The following is a 22,194-nucleotide window of genomic DNA, read 5'->3' on the forward strand; positions in this document are numbered from 1 at the left end:
TCATCAGAGTTGTCCTCTGTCACCTCTTCCTCAGTATCTGCAGCCAACAAGACACGCGTCACCCCTTGGGTGGAGTCCCCAGGCAGCTCCCTCAGTCGCCACCCTCCCATCTTCTTCCTGCTCCCCTCATCACCCCGAACAGTGCTCCTTGGAATCTTCGTTCCCCAGCGTGTTGGGCTCGGAGCTGGGCAGTCCCCAGCATCGAAGCCATCCAGGTAGCCGAGCTGGGGTAACGGCTCAAACACCTGTGCAGCTAGTCCCACTAGTGCAGCTGCTGTGTCTCCTTGAAGTCGAACAGTCCCAGGTTCCGAAGGCCCTGCAGTTTCTCCTGGGAAGGGCAGTAAGGGAGAGTGGGGCACCCGTAGGACCTGGCCCACCTGGACCCCACTGCCTGCGGCCTCACAAGGGGCCTCAGGGCTTCAGTGTCCTGGATGGGGTCACAGCTGAGGCTCAGGTGGCCCAGGCTGGGTGTCCACTCCTCCAGCACCTCCAGGCCCCAACTCAGGCGGCTGTCACTCAGCACCAACTGTGGGGCATTCCCAGATGGGCCATGAGGGCACCCTGGGGCTCCAGGGCCTCCTGAGCTCCCCCGCTCCCCCTTCTCAGCCAGAAGCTTTGGAACCACCACTCTGTGATTGCGGGAGAGTTGAAACCTCTCTGCATCTCATTTTCCTAGTCCTTAAAATGGGTGTCAGGATGCTTGCCCTTTGGAGTTCTTGTGAGGATTCAGAGGGGAGGCGGCTTGGGAAATGTTTGCAAGTGGTTCCCAGCCCTCCTGCCACCAAGCCTGTGGCTGCCTGGGACCCTCGCAAGAACGTGGGGAGGAGGTAGGTCCAGGGGCCCCTTTTTACAGACAGAGAAGGTGAGGCCAGGAGGTATACTATGCACCCTGACTCTAGCCAGGCCCAGTTCCAAGTTACTCTGATTCTACACCACCCAGGAAGCTGGGCAGTTACCACTGATGAGAAAAGCCAGGCAGTGAGGCCCAAAGGGCACTGTCCCCTTTTCCTGCACTCCCAAGGCCCCAGACACCCTGGGAAATATGCCCCTAAGCCCACCCTTCCATGCATCTCCAGGGACAAGGCTTGGTGTTCCATCTCCAGGGCACCAGAGTCCCGCAACCCCCAGTTTTCCCCATCAAGCCCCCTCATTCAGCCACCTCCACATCCAGACAGTGCCACTTCCTAGTCTGTCAGGATCTTTCCAGAGAAACCCAGAACCACCATCTTTCTTGGCCCAGATACCTCCCCCGAATCCCATCACCCACGTAGACACAACAGCCCCTTCCATGGGTCCACAGTCCCTCCCAATCCCTGCACTGCCCTCTGGAGCAAGCTGAAGTTGCCCTGAGACCTAGGGTATTGGGTCACTCCAAAAACTGCCTCCTGTCCTCACCTACTCCCAAGTCACATCCAACCTTTGCTTGCCTGGGAAGCCTTACTGCTCCCAGTGCCCTTTCTGGGCTCCTGCAGCCCCTGACTTCCCTCTGGTCAACCAGGCTGTGACCCCACATGGGTACCCCCCCTCCCACCCCCAGCTCCGGGATGCCTGAAAGCAGTGTCCTTTCTTGGCTCAGCCCAGCAGAGGGCGCACAGGAGTGTCAGTCTGAAGGGAGAGTGAACAAGGGCCCAGGCGTCCACGCAGACACCAAGCCGGGCAGGTTGGCCAGGGAGTGCAGGTTCACGTTGTCCATGCTCCAGGACACAGACCTGCCATCCCCTGCCTCCCAGGACTCCTGTTCAGAGGGGGATTCACATTTGAGAAAGTGGTCCAGGGTGCATGTCTGTCCATGCTGGGACTGGGACGCACAGACACGGACTCCCAAATTTCCAAGCTGTGCTGTAAAGGGGACATACAGGCAGAGTCATTTCCGACTGCTGCCTGTAGCCTTCCTGGCAGAGGCGAATGTAGGGTTCCTGCTGGGAATGCAATGCCCAGCCTCCTTCCCCGTCTCATCTAGATCTTTCTGGAAACCACCTTGCTACTCGAGGGTACTCTAGGTATGATCCTTGGACCAGTAGAACGTGCATCACCTGGGACGTTTCAGAATCTGAGGCTCCACCATAGACCTGAGGCACAACCTACACTTTAAGGGGGTCTCAGGGTGATTTGTGGGCACCAGTGCCTCTCAGCTAAATCAGAATCACCCTGAGGGTGTGAAAGAAATCCCCAGGCTCAGGCCACACCCCAGACCAATTAAGTCAGAATCTTTTTCTAAACTCATCGAGGGATTCAGACGCAGAGCCAAACGGAGAATCAGGGCTCTGCACTCTCCCTTCACCTGGGAGCCCGAGATCACTGACCTCCTGGGGACTGAGCCCTGTGGTCAGGGTCAGGGCTCGCCCTTGTCTGGCCTGGCCTCACATCTTCACAGCGCTGGTCTTGGCCACCACCTTCAGTCCCTCTTCTCTGGCCTTCCAGGTGTCCCGATTTTCCTCCCTCCTTTGTCCTCTGGGAGCCTGGGGTGTCCTCAGTCTCCCTCCCTCCCTGGGGGACAAGGCCTTGGACACTACCCACCCACCCTCCACCAAATCGGCCATCCCAGCCAGGCGCACAGCCCATGATATATCTGCCCCTGTAACAGGGAAGTCCTGCTCAGAGCTTGGAATCGAACTGCAGGGAAGTGTTGAAATGAGGAAGGTGGGTGAGCCAAGAGCCAGCAGAAGGGCCTTCCTTACCTATCACATTTACTCGACTCCTGGGTCTCCTGGCCCAGAGCCATGCTCTGTCCCCACTGAAAATTCCCCCTCCTGTGGAGGCCCTGGCTAGAGTTGGCCTTGGCCTGCCTCTGTTGGCAGGAGGTCCTCAGGGGCTGACCCGAGGCCTCCCTGGAGTCCAAGGCCAGCACACACCAGGGCAGGGGCTGGGAGTGAGGGGGACAGTAGCAGAGTCCAGAAACTAGTGCTGACATCCGAGGCACAAAGCACAGATGGGGCGACTGGCAGGACAGGAACTGAAGCGCCTGACAGGATCTGAGGACAGGCTGGGGCCGTCCCCACCTCCTTTCCTTCCTCCTCTGCCCTCCCTGCTGCACGGCCAGCAGACCCCACCCTGTGGAGCAGAAGCCACAGTCACTTCCTGAAGGCAGCAGCCCTGGCTCGGGTCCCACTCGGCCCTTGGCCCATCACCCGCCTGCAGCCATGGTGAGTGAGTCCCCGAGTTCTGGGAGAGGCCTCCACTGGCCCGAGGCAAGGGATGCCAGAGGTGGAAATTAGAGGGCATACTCCAAAAGTGGAGCAAGTGGAAGAGGGGCAGGAAAGCTGTCTGGCACCGACACAAAGGCCCAGAGGCACCTGGGCCAGGACACACCTCGAGGACAGCTCGGGCTCCAAGGGGCCCGTGGCCAGCTGAGGCTGTGACTATAAGCGGGACAGGTGGGAATACCCAGATGCCTCCCCTCCCCCAGGTCAGCCTGAACAGCAACCTGGTAACAGGCAGCCAGGGTGAGCAGCAGGGGCTTCCTGTGGGTGCCAAAGTAGGTCATGCACCTGCTGCCTGCTCCCAACCCCAGTGGTTCCGAAAGGCATGACCTGCTGACCCTGAGCTATCTGGCCCTGTGGGTCACCCCGGGGCCGCTGCCCCAACCCACCCGATGGAGGGGCTTTCACAGAAGTGTTTCAGGCCCCAGGCAGGAATCGCCATCTTTCTTGTTCTCCGGATGGCGGGGAGAGTGAGGCACAGAGAGAGGCAAAGTCCATGAGGTCCTGCCCTTCCCCTCCCCCAGCCTCCTAGACCCCAAGGGAAGCCAGGCTTGGGGACCTGTGGCAGGGCCACCTCTGGGGTAATCTGTCGGTCAGAGCAGGCCTGACTTGCACGTCTCCTGTGTCTGTGACCGATGGTGGCCTGGGGCCAGTCAAGACGGTACCGGGACGGACTGTGTGTGCTACAGATGGTGCGTGTGCCTGGCCAAGGTTGTGCTTGGGAGCCTGCCTGCCTGTCCTCGTGGGCAGCCGTGAATGTCATCCGGGTGTCTGGGACTGTGAAACCCTGGCACCCACATATGCCTCCAGGTCTCTGTCTTCTCCGTCTGTGTTTCTGTCTACATGAGACTATGACAGTCAGACTGGATGCGACTGAGTATACACCTGTCTTTGTGCCTGGTATATTCTTTAGTTCAACAAATGTTTACTGAGCATCTACGGCGTGCCAGGCCCTGGGAGGACAGCAATGCATGGGGCTGGGGGAAGGGGCAGTAGAGAGACCCCCAAAACCCAAAACAAAACCATCAAGACACATTTACAAAACAGTATTAAGGAAAATCATTTGTGTGATACAGGGTGGCAGGTACTGAGAGAAAAATCATGCAGGTAGGGGAGGATGGAGCATACGGGAAGAGGGGTGGGGGTTTTGTTTTTGTTTTTTTTAGTAATTAGGGTGGTCTGGGAGGAAGGCTTCTCTGATAAAGACTATGGGAGCAGAGACTTGGAGGAAGAGGAGAGGAGTTGGGGGAGTGTCCCAGGTAGGTCACGGGCAGAGCAAAGGTCCCTGAATTGGGGAGAGGCAGTAGCGGGGAGGGGGAGGTCGGATCTACCCCCTCAGGGCCTTCATGACTTGAGCTTTTATTGTTGGGAAATGAAAGAACATTGCCAGATTTTGAGTGGAGGGGCACCATCCAACTCCGAGCTAACAGATCTCTGGCTGCTGTGAGGGGACAGACCAGGGATCGGGGTGCAGGATGCAGGGGCAAGAGACCCTGGAGGAGCCTTTTACAATCCAGGCAAGAGGGGACGAGCCCCTCTGGCCCAGGACAGTGGTGCAGGAGGGGCTGGAGGATGTTGGAAGGCACCACTGACTGAGGGGTAGGCCAGGTCCTGAGGGGGCGGGTGAGGTTGGGTGAGTCCAGGCCTAAGCAGGGAGGTCAGAAGGGTGTAGTAGTTTACGGGAGCCTGGGACTCATGGGGAGGCTGGGAGTCTTTGGCCAACAGAGAAGAGGGCCAAGGGCAGAGGCGAGAGAGAGGGTGGGGAAGAGGAGCCAGGAGAAGCGGGCTATGTGTCTGTGACTGTGTTCGTGTCCCGTGGCCATCTCTCCAGGACCGCTGTGTGTATGTCCCTGCCTTACTGACTCTGTGTCCCCTAGGGGAGTCATCAGGACTTTCGGAGCCTTCAAGCAAAGTTCCAGGCCTCTCAGCCTGAGACCAGCGAACTCCCCAAAAAACCCCCGAAGCCCGAGTTCAACAAACTCAAGAAGTTTCCACAGCCTGGGCTAAGTGAGCACCCCAAGAAGCCCCCGCAGCCTGAGGTCACCGACCTGCCCAAGAAGCCCTCCAAGCTCGAGCTCAGTGAACTCTGCAGGAAGGCCCCGCAGCTCGAGGCCACTCGGATCCCCAGGAAGCCCTCGCAGCCTGAGGTCGGCGAGGCCCCTCCGACGGCCTCGCAGCCGGAGCCCAGCGCGCCTGACCAGAAGCCCCCACAGTCTGAGCTCGGCAACACCCCCAGGCCCTCCGTGGAGCCCAAGTTCAGTGCACGCGCCAAGAAGTTCCAGCAGCCCGAGGCCAGTGTGGCCGCCCCAAAGCCCTTGCAGCCCGAGTCCAGCACCTTTCCCAAGAAGCACCCCCAGCCTGAGTTCAGTTGGCTCCCCAAAAAGCCCCCACAGCCTCAGGCCGGTGGCCTCCCTAAGAAGTCCCTGCCGCAGCCCGAGCTCAGTGAGACCCCCGGGGCACTCCCCCCAAAGCCAGAGCCCAGTGAGCCCCACCCCTCCTCCTCACAGCCCAGCTTCAGCACCCTTCCCAAGAAGCCCCCGCAGCCTGAGTTCAGTGCAAACCTCAGAAAGCCCCCGCAGCCTCGGGTTGGTGGCTTCCCTAAGAAGTCCCTGCCACAGTCCAATTTCAGCGAGGTCCCTCAGGCACCCAACTCGAAGGCCGAGTCCAGGGACTCCTTGCAGCCTGACCTAAGTGCATTTCCCAGAAAGATCCCACAGCTTCAGCTGAATGACCTCCCCAAGCCTCTGCAGCCTGAGTTTGGTGACCTCACCAGGACGTCCTCACAGCCTGAAGTCAACGTGTTTCCCAAGATGCCACAGCAGCCCGAATTCAAAGCGCTCTCCAAGAAGCCCCCGCAGCCTGAGCTGGAGCTGGGCGGCCTCCCCAGGACGTCCTCAGAGCCCGAGTTCAACCTGCTCTCCCCAAAGTTTCCACAGCCTGAGTGCCGGGGGCCTCCCCGCAAATTCTCACAGCCTGAGCCCAGTTCTCTGCCCAGGAAGCACCCACAGGCCGAGTTCCTCAAAGACCTCCCTAGAAAGCCCCTACTTCCAGGCTCCGTTTCAGAGAGCTCACTGCCCACCGCAGTGGCAGGCTCCGGTGCTAGGTTCCTGCTCGGCCCGGGGTTGGGAGCCAGGCAGCAGAAATTAGGAGCTCTCACCCGCAGTGAAGGGTCGAGGCTGGGCCTCAGACCTGGCCACCCACCCCGGAGGAGGCCTCTGCCCCCGGTCAGCAGCCTGGGCCCCCCTCCAGCCAAGCCACCACGGCCCCCGAGCCCCAGGGACATCCAGAGCTTTTGGAGAATCTCAGCAGCAGACACAGGTGGGTCAGGGCGGCCCAGGCAGAAAGGAACGGGTAGAGGCTCACAGGTAGTGTCTGCCTCCCTGATTCCCCACTGCTCTCATCTCTCCCCAGCTCTGCCAAGGGCCTCCTCTTCTGCTGGGATCCACGTCCAGGCTCGACACCTTGCAGACATCCCACAGTGAGTGTGGCAAGTCAGGGGGCATGGGCACAGGTCACAGGGCTGACGGGCCCTCATTTCAGGTATCCCCACAGGGATGCAGATGAGGTCTACGAGCTGTATGATGACGTGGAGCCCACGGATGACTCCAGCCCCAGCCCCAGGGGCAGAGGTTTGTTGGTGATGGAGTGGGGCCCTCAGCCAGACCAGGCTGCCAAGGCACCTGGGGAACATTTGTCACCAGGGCATTTTCTGCCATGCTGCTGGTGTTAGGCCAAGTGACAGTCCATATCCCCGCTGGATTGAAGCAGTGCCAGGACAGAAAGCAGAAAGGGGGGAGGGCCTTTCAGAAAGATCACACCGGCTCCTGGTAGGTGGAACAGTGTGAGGAAGGGCAGCCCAGAGGCCAACAGCCTGACCACAACCAGGGCAGGTGTGTGGCCCAGGGTGAGACAGAAGGCATGGTGAGCAGTGGAAGAATCAGGAAGGGCACTTGGCGGTGTACTAACCAGGGATGAGAGTGAGCAAGCACATGACGTGGTCGAAGCCTGGGTTTCGAGCTGGGCACCCGTGTGCAGAATAGGGGCATCCCTGAGTAAGGGAGAGGAGTCAGGGTCCACCTGAAACCTGTTGTGTTGGGGGTGCCTGAGGGATGTCCAGGTGGGACTTGGGCCTGAACTCAAGAGGCACCGGCTGGAGACGGGGTGTGGCAGACACCTCACGTCTGCAGTCCCAGCTCCAGGGATAATACATTCACCAACCTGGTGTGAAAACAAAGCTGGCTCCCATGCCAGCCCCTTCCCGAACGTGCACCACACTCCACCCCTGAGGCGAGGTCATGCCCATCTTACAGACAGACGTGGGCGCCTGAGAACCAGGAGACCTGCCCCAGCTCACACAGCCAGTACGCAGTGGCCCAGGCCCTCTGCTCCCAGGCAGCTTCCCTGCCCCATCTTGGGAGGGGTCTCCTGCAGGGGAACCTTTCATCAGGGGTGCCTTTGGGACGCTACCACTCCTTCCTCACCAGCCCACTCCTCAGAGTCCGCTGCCTCTACAGCTGTTGCTCCCACCTGCGCTCTGCTTCTCCCAGCCTTTCCCCAGGGGCTGCTTGCAACACTCCTGTTAGCACAGCACTTCCTGACGGGGCCCCTCCTGCTTCCGCTCCAGTGAGACTCTGTGGCTTGGGTCTGGGGGCCACTCCTGGGGATGTGAACGTGGGGAGCACTTCTGGCCACTGCACTTCCAGCAGCCTTGCAAGCAAGGCCCACCCTTTCCCTTTCCCCACACTGCCAGGAAGCCAGGCCACAGGAACACCAGGGTCTGCTCCACACTGCCGCACCCAGGGCTGTGCTCCAACGGCTGTGGCAGGTTTATAGGGTCCCTGGGGTAAAGCCAAGACTGCTCCCAGCTGAGTGACCATCTCCTGCCTGGGCGGCCTCTGGGAGAAGCAGGGGGAGCTTGAGGGAATGTTCTGGGTGGGACTGTGGTTGGCACTGTTATCCAAGCACCAGGCTGATGCTAGAGGCAAGCTTAGTGTCTGAAGGCGCAGGTAAGTGTCACCCTTCAGTGGGCAGCTTGACAGGAGGTTCTGCTAACCCAAAATGTCCAGAGTAGCACTTCAGGTCCCTCAGGAACGACTGCGAAAAGCTGGGGGTTTCAGCTTCTGGATCCTTCACTCACCTGGTTTTCATGAGGCTCTTGCTGAAAGCCAAACCCTTGGCGAGCAGGACTCAGACCTGGAAAGCTGGTCATTTGCCAGGAAGTCGGCCCTCACCTGGGAGCCCCCCCAAGTCCAGAGAACCTCATCACCAGCAAGGCCAGTCCAAGCACTCCATTCCAACAGCCCTTCTCAGAGGCGGACTTTGTTTGCCTTGGAAATGCTTTTCTTTGCCTTATTTTTTGACTTAAATCTCCTTTCAGTTCCCAGAACCTAACCTCTCTCTGAGGCAGGGGTGAAATGGCCTCAAAAGCTTAACAAATAAATCCTGCCTCTTAAACAGCTGAGTGACCTTGGGCAGGTTGCCTCACCTCTCTGAACCTTTATTTCCTACTCAGCGAGGTGGGATGACCGTCATCAATAAAGCTGTTGTGAGTGTTGAAATGAGTGATAAACAGTTTCCGCCATGCCGAGTACGTGGCAGGAGTTGAGAAATGAAAGGGAATCCACTAGAACTCACAACCCACGAGAAAGGCCCAGGGAGAAGGTGGGGAGGGGACCGACGTCCTGAGAACTGACACAGGGAAGATCAAGCCACCAGGTCCAGAGGCCGAACCAACAGTCCCTGCCCTAACATGCCATTCTGACCGCCCCAGATGAAGTGCCATCTCCCCAGCAACCCCCCAGGAGGCCACCACAAGACCCAGAGCTCAGGTACCACAGGGCAAAGGGCATGGGACAGGGTGGGGCTGAGCTCCGGGAGGACAAGAAAAGGGGATCCCCAAGAAGCATGCCTTGCTCATGAGCACCCAATTCCTTGGGGGGCTCAGGAAGGAGAAGGCCCTCCAGCCACAGCAGTTGATGCCCACAGACCTGAAGACCCTGAAGCAGATCCGGAAGGCAGAGAAAGCTGAGAGGGAGTTCCGGAAGAAGTTCAAGGTATGAACACCAAGCAGAGCAAGAGTCCCTGGGAGGGTCGGGCTTGACCAAAGCCCCACAGATTCCATCCTCAGAGAGAAGCCAGGGGTTCTTGGGGTGGCAGCAGAGGCAAAAACTCTAACCAATGTCTCCCTCCCCAGTTTGAGGGGGAGATCGTGATTCAGACAAGGATGATGATCGACCCCAATGCCAAGACTCGTCGTGCGGGTGGCAAGCATCTGGGGATTCGGCGTGGGGAGATCCTGGAGGTGATTGAGTTCACCAACAAGGAGGAGATGCTATGCCGGGACACCAAGGGCAAGTGTGAGTGAGCCCGGCCCGGGCAGCCCTGGGGAGATGGGCCACCACCATGGAGGGCGGAGAACTCACCCACCCCTGCTCTCTTCACAGATGGCTACGTGCCCAGAACAGCTCTCCTGCCCCTGTGAGTAATGGCCCTGACTGGGATGGAGGATTGAGGTGGAGGGGTCATAGACCAGGGTAACCCTCACTGACCCACCTGTTCTCTCTACCAGGGAAACAGAGGTGTACGATGACGTCGGTTTCTGGGGTATGTAGACTGGACGGGTGGACTGGACGGATGACAGTGCCTTGGGAGGGGGAGGACCCAGCCCCACTGCCCCAGGGGCTGCTGTCTATCTGTTTATGGGAAAAGGGGTCAGTGCAGTCACTTCCTCAGCAGATCCTCAGGAGAGCCAAGCATTCCCCCGGGGACAATAAGGCTTGCAGGTGTAGGGATCCAGGACAACCCACCAGCCCGGCCACCTGCTAACCCAAAGAACCATGGATTCCAGGTTGATCACCACAGAACTGCCCAGGCTCCTGTCTGACCATGTACACAGACCACATAAAGCCCCTCTTTTAAAGTGATGCCTGCTTCTTGTCTTTTCTTTCTCTCCGGATGGGCACAGTGGAGCCATGATCAAACACTTAAGGAAAATCTGTGGAGCCAAACCCCTCTTCCAAGGTCTCACCCCTCAAGGATAAAGGCTCGGAAGGAGAAAGTAGGGCAGTGGAAGGTGGCAAGGTAGCTGGCACCTTGCTAGACTTTGAGATGGGAATCCTTGTGATGGTACCCTGTCAGCTGCCGGCCAGGGTGGAGAAGAGACGCTCTGTGACCCTCCACATCCAACATGACAAGCAGCAGCTACAGCTCTTCACAGGCTACCAATAGCTGTCAAACCTAAGTGAACTTACGTACCAGGTCACATCTTTGGGGCAAGAGGGAATGTGACCCAGTTCTGACAGAGTTCAGGTATCAAGTTCGGCCTAACCTTTGACATGACTAAATATGCTCAGAAATGCACACCCTGCTTGGTCTGTTTTAGCAAAGAAAAGCTGATAGACTCAATGTTTGTGTCCCCACTGCAAAAAAAAAAAAAAACCCAAAAACAAACAAAACAAAACAAAACATTCCTGTGTTGAAAACCTAATGCTCAACGACAGTACGAGATGGGATGTTTTGGGAGGGATCAGGTCATGGGGGCAGAACCCTGACGAATAGGATTTGTGCCCTTATGAAAAAAGCCTGACAAGTTCCCTGGCCCCTTCTGCCATGTGAGGTTACACTAGAAGGTGCCATCAGGAAGCAGGATCGGGCCCTCACCAGGGACCAAATCTGCCAGTGCTTTGATCTTGTACTTCCCAGACTCCAGAACTGTTGAGAAATAAATGTTTCATATCAGCGGGAGCTGGCTGAGACAAAAGCCAAACCAGAAATTAGCCTAAACGCAGCCTCTGTGCCCCCACAGAATAACTGCACCGGAGGGAGACAGGATGGCTCTAACAGCCAAGAGCTCCATTTAGTTTCCATAGAGAGATTTTCCACAGCGGCCGGGGCCAGTGGCCTCCCACCCCAAGGGTCCACAGCTCCAAGGGTAGAAAGGAGTAGCTCCAGCTCCCCAAACCTCAGGTGGTTGCCCCACAACACACACGCAAAAGCAAGCAGCTTTCAGGAACTGGTATTTATTATCAAAGTCATATTCGATGTCAACAAGATGCCACAACTACAAAAAAAATTGCGCACATTGCAATCCCAATGCAAACAGTCAAATGGATCCCCAGTCATTAAAAAAGTAATTCAAATTACCCCAAAAAGCAACTGAATTTTTTAAACATCTTTATACATCCAGCCAACAAATTAAAATGGTTAACAAGAAAAAATACAAATTCAGAGGTCTGGTATCGATGTTTAAAAAAGGCAACTGCTTAAGCATTTCTATCGATTCGAACATCAATCTCTCGGCCACTCAGCTTCATCCCATTCATCATCCGGCAGGCTCTCTCAGCCACCTCTGGCGACTCAAACTTAACCACACCGCACCCCTTGGACTTCCCATTCTCCATCTTGATGTCAGCATACAGCACGTGGCCTGGGCACAGGGAGGGAAGAAGAGACCACAACTCATCAGGCAAACCCAGAGCTCAGCCTCAGTCTGGGCTCCACTCAGTCCAGATCACCTGTTGGATTTCGGTTGATAGAGTCAAAAGGGAGAGTGGCCCTCGCGTCTGGCGCATGAATGTTCAGAACACAGCGGCCAGAACCCAGCTACTATGGCCCTCAGCTATGCTGCCATTCTTCTGCCAAAAGGACAACAATCTGAGCCACGAAGAGCAGTCCTGGTAGCTGCAAATGCACGCCTTTACTCGAGAAAGTTATAAAGAAGCCCTGGGAAGCCAACTTCATAGGCAAATTTTAGAGAGGCTTCACTTTTAATACACTGTTCCGTTTTTACTAGGCCACTGCCAATACAGTGGACACTTCTGTACTGTCCAAATATAAGCCGTGTAATAATTAGCAGGCAGATTACACACATTCATTCAAGCTCCGGTTAAGGATCCAGGTATGTGTCAAGCACTGTGGAAACAATCTGCAAGGGAAGAGCCACAGAAACACAGAGCCAAGAACACACAGTGTAGCTAGTGCTGGCACCCTCAATTCCAGGGTCATCAACTCTGCCTGAGGGAAGGTCAACATCCCAGAAGGCTTCTCCCAGGAAAGTTCTAAAACAGCTTAAGGGAAGTCCAGCAGGAAGAAGACCCCTGCTGGTAACAGCTCACAACAGAGCACTTGTGGGCAACAGCACTGGCAAACTCGGGATTCAAGGACAGGAGGGAGAAGAAATGGGATGAGACTAAAGCTGTACAGAGGCTGGTGAGTTTCGGCTCCTTCTTGTCAGCAGAGGGGCACCTCCGGGCATCGGAGGCAGGGGCAGTGGCATGATCCAATTTGACTTTTCAGAATATCTACTTCAATGTGGAAATGAAGGAGTAGGGAAAGTGGGCAATAAGGCAGGCTATGGCTCAATGGCTGACCCGAGAGAAGAACCAGGAGAAGCAGCAGTGGTGAAATCTGAGACACTTTAAAGCAAAAGGAAATGAGAAAACACTGAGGACGCCTTGATCCAGCAAGCCACCCAGACCCCTGGCTTAGGGCTGGGGCTCCCCTTGATGGTTAAAAGGACAGAAGTGGCAGGGGTGAGGGGCAGGGCCTCAGCTGGAGACAATTTCACTTCCTTTTGGCCACAAAGTAAGCCTTCCAGAATGGCTGCCCAGTGTGCTAGGAAACCACAGAGACCCAGAGACCCTACCCTCATCCACACTGAAGCTGTGGGTTTGCCCAGAGCCTATGAAATCTCACCTGTGGGCCTGCTGGGTGAGTGCTCTTTGAGGCACAGACCAGTGGTGCTACTGTGGACAGTGACCCTGACTGAAATACATTTATTTGGCTCTGTCACCCAGAAGCCATGTGATCTTGGGAATGTGACTTTGCCTGATTCTAAAATGGGGACAACACTAGCTCCTTTCATAAACCAGAAAAGGAGAAAGAAAGAGGGAGGGAGGGAAGGAAGGAAGGGAAGGGAAGGAAGGATGAGAGAAAAAATGAGAACACAGCTGACAAGTGTATGACACATAACGGGAAACTCAACGACCTGCTTGAGTATTTGCACAGGCAGAAAAATGGCAAGTCCCACCAGTCCTCCAGTCATGGAAAGTGTCTATGAAGACAAGGATGGAAGCTTGGCTGCATGACTCAAATGCATCACCAACAAGCTAAGATTTCTGAAGCCACAACACAAGGAAGCACCTAGAAAGCCTTTCTCAAACACTTACCACATTCGTTGAATTTGTCTTTTAGCATCTTCCATGTAAAATCAAATGGGAGCTGAGGGTAAAAAAAAAAAAAAAGGAGAGACTGGTGAGTGGTTCAACCAAATACTAATGCATAAACATTCCAATTGTCTCTGACTGTGGCTTCAAGATTTCTTATTACAGAGAAACTGGCTGATCTTCAAACTAAGAAGGTCAGCAAGATACAAAACAAGTTTGTCTGGATGAGGCTCTAAACTGGCACAGCAAGTTCCCTCCCTCCCTGGTGGCTCTGTCTATGGGAGAATCGCCCAGACAGCAGAACGCAGTTGCCTGTGGTGAGCAGCCCACAGAACCACTGAATAGTAGGTAAACTAAAGGTGGTCAATCTGGTGAAGGTAAGTCAGATACAGCCATTCTTCCCCTATTGAAATGTCAAGCCAAAGGGATTAAGAAATCAAGTTACTGATCAAGTCCTTCAGACCACTGTCTGTTTCATCTAGTAGTCAGAGAAGCCCAGGATTTCGCAAAACACACTTTTTGCTGCTTGACTGTTACTAAGCCCTCACATTCCCTCCTAATCCTAACACCAAACTTTGGGGCCAGTGGCAAGGTGGCCTTGCATCCTACTCAGCTCTCCTTCTGAGGGCATCACCTCTGACTCTGACCTGCCACCTTTCAGTCCTGTTGACTTTAGGTCTCCCTCCTTCCTCTGAGTGTTAACAGCACCGAGAAGTTCCTGAAGAGCCACTTACATTTCTCACAAATATCTGGCAGGCCTTTCTGGCCACCCCAGGAGCATGGCCTCCGGCTCCACCAAAGGAACCTGCGAAGCTTCCTCCGAAGTTGCCACGCTCCATCTCGATGGCGCGGTCAAAGCTGGCACCGCCACCGCCACCCATGGCCAGGCCCATGCGCTCAATGCCAGCGCCCAGGGCAGGGCCCATGGCGGGACCCATGCGCTCCAGGCTGTTGGCGCCCATGCGCTCCAGGCCCATGCGCTCCAGGCTGTTGGCGCCCATTCGCTCCAGGCCCATGCGCTCCAGGTTGTTGGCGCCCATGCGCTCCAGGCCGGTGGCCATGCGATCCATCACGGGGCCCATGCGCTCCAGGCCTGCCCCCATGCCTGCGGGCACCATGCGCTCCATGCTCAGGCCCATGCGCTCGATGGCAGGGCCCATACGCTCCACACCAGAGCCCATGCGCTCAATGGTCTGGCCCACGCGGTCAATGGGTGCGGCCATACGCTCGAGGCCAAAGCCCATGCCGGCACCCATGCGCTCCACACCGGAGCCGATGCGCTCCATGGTCTGGCCCATGCGCTCGATGCTGGAGGCCATGTGGTCAAGGCCCAGTGGGCCCATGCGCTCGATGCCAGAGCCCATGCGCTCGACTGAGCCCATGCGGTCCATGACCAGGCCCATGCGCTCAATCTCGGAGCCCACACGATCCATTCCGTGGCCCAGGCCTGCGCCCATGCGCTCCATGCCGGCACCCCCAATGCGGTCAATGCCAGGGCCCATCCTCTCGATTCCAGGGACACTGCCCCCGCCTCCACCTAAAACAGACACAAAACAGGCCGATGTCAGGGACTTGAGGATCTGTGTGCACACCATGCCAGGAGGGTGACCTGGGTGCAGCGGCCTGAGCACTTCACACGCTCAACCACAGTTGATTACCACAATAATTTATCATTAGACATGCCTCAAATGTTGACAACTGTTAAAGAATGAGTACATCATTCTTCCTACTTCTGTGCCACAGTTAAAATTTCCAAAACAAAACATAAAAAGGAAAAAAACCCACCCTGGAGGAAGTTTGTCAATAACATTCTCCATGTTACTTTGGAAGTGCTCATACTTATGACAAGCTTTGTGAGCCAGGGGCATCAATTCCTGAAAACTCTGCTTCCCGACCACCAGACATCGATAAAGGCTCAGAAACCCCACACTGAAGCGGTCACCTGATGTAATGGATTATATGGTGACAATTAAGATTGCTCACAACCTCTAGCCTCTCTCAATCTGTCTCTCTACGATGCCTTACTGGTAACCTTCTGGCTGCATTTCCTTAGCACCTCCACAGCATAGAGAAGTTAGTACATAGCCATGGAATCAGGAAGAGATACAGAAACAAACACCAACACCAATATCTTGGGTATAAATGAGCAGACAGCCACTTTCAAGGAAGCTTACTCCGTCAGGGAAACTGCCCACCGCCTTTGCTATGTATTACTTTGCTGGCTTTGGAGGAAAAAAAGTCAATGGCACTGCAGAGTGGATTCTGAAAGAGGCCTGAGATCAGTTTCTTACTGCCATGGTTCAGCGGGACACATGTTGGCAGGTCAGCAGTGCACAGTGATCCTGTGATGCTTGCAATTTTGAAGGAGGGTCTGGCTCCAGCCCCAAGGCCACCACCCACCAGGTTTTTCCACATGCAGAGCAGCTCAAGGGTCCCTCTCACGGTTCAATTCACCACCACCTGCCTCTGAAAAAATGGGCAGTTGAGCCCTCAGCCAGCCCATTATTGAATCAAGCAGCCCAGGCCAAGATGCAAATTTAAGAGGAAATCCAGCAGTTTCTTTAACTGATTTAACTAACTAGGTAAGATCTTAGACAAGTCACGCCACTTCTCTGTGCCTGCTTTTTAGCTGAGTAACAGCACACCAAATGGCGAAGTATGAACACAATTTTAAGAATATTAAACTTTCAGAGCAGAAATTTCTCAGAAACTATAAAAAAGGTAAGAGACCTAGAGAGGGTAGGTAGCATACCCAAGAGCATCAAAAATGAGGGTGATGGATATCCTAGGTGCCAAAAGCAGCAGAGAACTAGAAAGAAACGGTACCCCTGTGGAGTTCTAGAATCAGCCCACCATAAAAACAACTCCAGCCAGTGAAGTTACCAAGGAAATGCCATGATGCTCAGAGACACGAGGGGAAAAAAAATCGAACTAAAAGAAGTACATTTAAACTACCCATTACCAAAAAAAAAAAAAAAAAAAAAGTGTATTAATGGAAGACTATATTCCAAAATATTTACAGCAGTCATCACTGGGCAATGAGATTTCAGGTTATTTATTTTCTTTGTAATTTTCTGAATTATTGTGAAAACACGTTTATATTCTAGTAAACATTTGTCATGATTAAATGTGTACTTTTATAATCAGGTAAAATATTCACTTTTAGGAATTTACAATTTTATAGTATTAGAAAGAAGTCCCAAAATTACATGGACATTATAATTACAATGGCTAATGCGTACATAGTACATACGTAGGTCCTCTTTTATGTTATTAACTCATTTACTCTGCACAACAACCCTGTGAGGTAGGTACTATTATATCCCCATTTTACAGTGTGAAAAACAGAGGGGTTCAGTAACTTGCCAAATGCCACACAGCTAGAAGAGGCAGAGCTGGGTCCCCACCCCAGGCAGTCTATTTTAGAGCCCATGCTTTTCACCACTACACTCTACTATCCCCAGCAATACAAGCCTATTCTAAAGATCAAAACATCAAAACTAAGCGTTTCCTACCTCCTCCCTGCTTTGCAATGATCTCTCCTCTCTTCAGTGCATTACTTAGGATTTCTAAGGAAATCAGGAAGAAAAAAAAATTAGCCAAATTCCTCTATGGTAACAGAAATTTTTATTACAGATTCCAGAGCAGGAGTACTACTAATTAAAAAATAAAAGAGGAAAGGGGAAGGGGTTGAGAAATATACACACAGACAAGTCATTTCACTGGAAAACTGCAAGAGTCCTTGATGATGGGGTCATGACTACGGTCTCGTGTCGCTCCAGAGTCTGAGGCCCAGTTGGTAGGGCCTCTGGAAATGCACCCATGAGCTGAACTTGGAAAGTCAAAGCAAGAATGGGGCCAGTAGCAGTTTCCTAAAGCTGATACAGACCCCCAGTACTCACATGAAGCATGCACTCACCCATCCAGATCCAATCAACACCTCATGGTTATCCGTCGGCAACCTACTTCTGTAGCTACACTTAGAGCCCAAATCCTAAAACCCAGCAACTGCATGTAGTGTTGGAAATGTGACCTAATCCACAAGCTGTGCGAGGGAAGACCACAGCAAGCTGAGCCCACCCACCCGCCAGCCCTGCCTGGAAGGAGCAAGTATGATGGTGACCAAGTTCTAAGCCTTAGGAAAACAAAACCCTAACGCTCTCAGCTATCCAGAACGGTAACACTGCTGCTCGCTTGGCTTTTCATACAAACCTCTTTGAAGTTTGTCTAATGCTATCATTAGCATTAGCTTTTAAAGGTTTCTTCTGGGTCTTTAATTACGTAGAAGAAACTTGTACCCACACCCTCTCTGGTCCTGAAATGTGCTCAGCAATGTGGACACCAGCCAGAGTACATCTGATATTATGACCATGACCACAGAGATTAAACCGTACCCCGAGGCTGTTTCTACTAGTACTACACCTACCTGCTAAATAAAGGATGGATGTGGGACAGTACACCAAGAAACAGACGCCAGCCTGCAACCAAGTACAGGGCTTATTCTTCCGTAACACCTGGGATCTAACTCAGCACACTCAAGCTTAGGTTCTAGTTCTGAAAACAACACTTGGCTCAAACCATTCCCTAAAAAAGCCTTCGCAATCAACCTACGACTGATTTGAATAGGAAGTCAATTTTTTTTCATGAGCGTTCACAGACCTGCTCTGACTCAGAATTTTAACCTGTTTTTCCTGTCCCTGGTACACCCTCCTCTCCAAGCCTCTGCACCTGACACTGTCAGCCCTGTGTGCCAGCACACTCTCTGCCTATGCTGAAGCCCACCCAGCCCCTCCAGCTTACACTGCATCTCCTGCATGATCTTCTTGCATCCCTCCCTAGATCCAGGGCTGAGCAGAACATTTCTATCAGCCATCTAGAGCAGTGTTTTTCAAATCTTAACACACAGAAAATGATCGATCACCTTTGTGTAGTTCTCATATAGCTGCCAAGGGCCCAGGAATCAACATCTCTACTGGCTCCCTCAACTAGGCCACTTCTCTGTGCTGAACTCTGGGGCTGCCCTGAGCCACTCTCAGCATCGTCTCCTCAGCTGCACCACGTCCTTCAAGGTCAAGAACCACATACCCACCTACATCCCTGCAGCACCAAGTATAGTTGTTTGCACAAAGAAGTGTCTTGATAGGAAAGAACGGGCATTGAACAGGGAGGCAGCAGAGGAAGCACCAAAATGATTCAACTGTCAAGTTAACAACACAAAAAATAGAATCAAGAACTGAATCTGAAAAACCAATCTAGGCAACTACTCTGAAAACCTGACTTCAAGATTTTATTTGGTACAAAGACCTTTTTACTAACATGGGTCTGATCACAAGTAGCAGCAGAACAAAAGCCCTTTGCTCTTGCCCACGGTCACTCTGGGAAGTCTCAGGACAGACAGGCAGTACAGTCTCAATCAGAGAGAAGGTGCCAAAGCAGTAGGAGACAGCAAGGCCTGCAGATGCTGTTCCTACGTTCAGGGCAGGATAAGATGGGTTTCCTGTTACCACAGGAAGTAACCTCACCGGTCCACCTCTTGTGCCACCACAGGAACTGGGACAAGGCTGACAATCTCCTCACAGGGGTTAGAGGCATCCCAGGGCAAAGTATTCAAGGCTCAAAAGCACAACAAAGTGCCTATGGGAGCAAAGCCACACGCCATTTTGTTCTTCTCACCACAGGTATCCAAAATTATAATGTATTTGCAGCCAATGACCAAAAAAAAAAAAAAAAAAAACTATTTTTTTTTTTTAAATACCCTACCATTCCAAGACACAAAGCAAAGCCAGTCATGGCAACAAGAAACTTATCTGGCCTAGTCACAAAAGGATTATGCACTTATCTCCAAATTCTAAAGTTCTGGAACAATCTGGAGTAAAGCTACAGTCATATCAAGTGAGCAAAGAAAAAGTAAATCTTCACAACCAACCTAGTTTAGATGCAAGAAAAATCACTCAACTTTCCTAACCATGATCAGGGGGGAAAAAAATGAAATCAGTCCACCAAACAACAGAGTCTACTCAGAGAAAGTTTCTGATTAATTCCAGATTTTCATGAAGGAAACAACATAGGACTCCTGGAGACAGTTTGGAGATTTAAGAACCCTGTCTCACTGATAAGCTTAATGACAAATTTTTCTTAATGACAAATTTTTCTACGGCCTTCATAAACTCTAAGAATACAGCATAGCTCATAGAAGACAGACATAAAAAGCTTAAAATCCTCACACCTGGCCCAAGGGGTTCTATCAAGACAGGGGCTGAGCACTCTTTGAGACTACCATCTCCTAGCCCTGGATCTGCACAGGACGAGAAGCGGCTGAAGGGGAGCAGAATTACCCATGCTCTAAATCTCCTAAAAGAAACAAGCTTCAGAGCCCAGGAATAGACAATCTCCTTGCTCCACACTAATGGAAAATTAGCTGACAGATTCTCAGAAACAGCTGAACTTAAAATAGGGGAAGACATCCATGGAAAAGTAGAGAAACTGCTTTGCAAACTAACCAAAACTGAAGAACTTCTGTACATCAGACAGGCCCAATCCTCCAGGTCTTTCAGCATTAGAAAGCTCCCCTAGTTCACTGAGGTCTCCTTCACACGCATCAATGAGCAAACCACACCGCCCCTGTTACCTGGACCACCACAGGGCCCTGGACTAAGGAGACTCGCACGCCCACTTAGCAGGGCTTGAAAATCTCTACGACTAGAGAGCCACATCACCTAAGTGCTGCAGTTTTAACTCCCACAGCAAGCAAACACCTTATACCAATGTGAAAGAAGCAGCCACCTGAAAAATCTGAAAGAAAAATGGTGCTACTGATATCAATAAAAAAACTCAAGGACCAAAGGTTCTTATCTAGGTCTAGAAAACACACAAGTTTTTAAAAGCTTAAGGAAAAACAGCTGACTTAGCCTAAGAAGAACCTCCTGACATCAGAGTGAGCCTGCACCCCCGGGGGCGGACCCCACCAACGTGGGGCCCGTGGGGCCTTCTTACCCATTCCTCTGCCAAGGGGCTCTCCAAAGCTTCGAGACATTCCCATCTCTTTTCTGGCAAAGTCTCTCTCAAAGCCTCCACCCATGCCACGCTCCATCTCTGTGGAAAAAAGTATTACCCAAGGCCTTTCCAGGAATACCATTGTTTCAGACATTAAAAAAACAAAACAAAAAACTGTTACAGACATACTACAGCCACCAGCAAGTCAGCATGGTTGGTTTTTCTATAGAAAACCATCATTCACCCTTTATTCCTTAAAAAAGAAAGTCATCTCAAATAAATCCCTGAAACCTACCTTTAGTCCATTAAGAAGGACTCATTTACACCTTACACCACAGTCACACAACGGGTTCACCAAGCACCCACTACCGCAGTCCCTGGTGTGGGAGCTGCAGTGCATGCAGAGGCAAAGGCCGGCTGCAGGAGAGCCTGCTCATGTCACACCTACCGCCTAGGAGGCACTTCCACATACCCTGCCCTGCTCGGGACCTTACATGTGCTATCATTTCATGGAATCCTCACAAGCAGCCTGCACAGCTAGATTACCCTCCACCACTACTGCCCCTTTACAAAGAAACTGAGGTTCAAATGACTTAGGAACTTGACCAAGGTCACATGCCGGGTAAGGCATGATGCAAAGGCTGGAACCTAAATACAACGCAAAAGCCCATGTGTTAATACACAAGCACAGCCATCAGAATACAGAAAGACGCTTGCATACGAACATGATTTCTCCACTGACAACTGGAGTGGTTTCATCTACATAATGGGGTTCAGCAACCTATTTTTTCTATGCTGACTGCAGGAGTATGTTATTTTTCACAATGTCTTTTAAAAACAAAGGTCTTAACTTCTGTGGGGGAAAAGCCCTGCCCCAGCTGAGAAACCCTTTTATGACTTATCACTGGCTACTTGTTTCCTCGTATATTCATTCATGTAAGCAAGACCTAAAACGTGCTGCACACACTGTCTCCCTCCCATACTGAGCTCCTTGGAAAATCTAGTTTATTAATCTTGTTCCTTAGAAATATCAGGTATGCAGGTGCTATATAATGGACACCTGCTATTGCACCAACTACAAAAAATGCAGCTTGAGTCCCTACATTCTCAATGAACTAAAAACAAGTCTATTAGAAACATGGAAGCAGGCTTGCATTATGAATTAACAAGAGAACACCAGGTTTTGGTGATGGTGGACTTTATAGTCATAGTTTGAATCAACCCAACTGGATCTCATAGGCTATCTGCTGGAAATGTATCTAATTAGCATGAGCCTGTGTACGGCAGGCAGAACAGAAATCCCAGAGTGGCACCATAATGAATGGAGGCTCTACTGAGCTCCTTTAATCCTTATCATAAGCCCGTGAAGACGGCACCCTCCCCATAAGGAAGTCATATGCAGGCATTAATGTGTTGGCAAAGGCCTCAGAATTTATCTTCCCAACTGTCAGCAGATCCAAGCGTAGAGGGAACCCTGTGTGGACTCCAATGTACTCCCCCCAACACAAAAAAGGAAGAGAATTTTCATTGTCAAATACTGCATCAAACCAGTCATCATTTGATATCTGATGATCTTTCAATTGAAAATTTTTTGTATCCATTCTATCAAGATTTGATCTCTACTGGCCTGAGAATTTGGTTTCTATTCAGGCTAATGTCATTGGCACCTGTGACCATGTGACACACAGTGATCACTGACTAAACATTAAGTTAAGTCTGAAACATCTTCATCAATTTTTTTTCCCAGTGATTGAAACTTTCCTTGAACCCAGGGCATCCAAGGCTCTAGAGCTGATTCCACTCAAACCTCAGAACACAGCTCCAGTGTAAGAAAGTCC

At 52.3% G+C, this 22,194-nt stretch overlaps 2 protein-coding genes across 16 annotated transcripts in view; one reads left to right on the forward strand and one right to left on the reverse strand.

Moving 5' to 3' along the window:
• The first annotated feature begins 2,146 nt into the window (after positions 1-2,146).
• PRAM1 (PML-RARA regulated adaptor molecule 1) lies at positions 2,147-10,123 on the forward strand. 4 transcript variants are annotated; one of them, XM_072947773.1, is made up of 10 exons: positions 2,147-3,143; positions 5,078-6,518; positions 6,612-6,678; positions 6,741-6,829; positions 8,971-9,028; positions 9,145-9,253; positions 9,394-9,556; positions 9,644-9,677; positions 9,769-9,803; positions 9,933-10,123. In XM_072947773.1, the coding sequence occupies exons 1-10, from the start codon at positions 3,141-3,143 to the stop codon at positions 9,971-9,973; spliced, it is 2,040 nt and encodes a 679-aa protein (XP_072803874.1). In that variant the 5' UTR covers positions 2,147-3,140; the 3' UTR covers positions 9,974-10,123. The 4 variants fall into 4 exon arrangements, with proteins under 4 accessions (XP_072803874.1, XP_072803875.1, XP_031545711.2 ...); XM_072947774.1 differs by having other exon boundaries at positions 10,048-10,123; XM_031689851.2 differs by having other exon boundaries at positions 2,148-3,143; positions 6,753-6,829.
• Positions 10,124-11,202: 1,079 nt separating this feature from the next.
• The window catches only part of HNRNPM (heterogeneous nuclear ribonucleoprotein M), a 38,510-nt gene continuing 27,518 nt past the window's right edge, over positions 11,203-22,194 (reverse strand). For 4 of the 12 annotated variants that reach the window (XM_072947777.1, XM_072947776.1, XM_072947778.1 and 1 more), the window contains 5 exons: positions 20,357-20,455; positions 16,879-16,932; positions 14,098-14,900; positions 13,367-13,418; positions 11,203-11,625 (listed from right to left, as the gene is read on the reverse strand). In XM_072947777.1, coding sequence (XP_072803878.1) covers positions 11,462-11,625; positions 13,367-13,418; positions 14,098-14,900; positions 16,879-16,932; positions 20,357-20,455 — 1,172 coding nt within the window. In that variant the 3' untranslated portion in view covers positions 11,203-11,461. The remainder of the gene's footprint in view (positions 11,626-13,366; positions 13,419-14,097; positions 14,901-16,878; positions 16,933-20,356; positions 20,456-22,194) is intronic. The other 8 variants (XM_006206318.3, XM_006206317.4, XM_072947783.1 and 5 more) reach the window with 2 other exon arrangements.

The sequence above is a fragment of the Vicugna pacos genome, chromosome 22 (genome assembly GCF_048564905.1).
Source record: "Vicugna pacos chromosome 22, VicPac4, whole genome shotgun sequence".
In the NCBI taxonomy this organism is placed as follows: Eukaryota; Metazoa; Chordata; class Mammalia; order Artiodactyla; family Camelidae; genus Vicugna; species Vicugna pacos.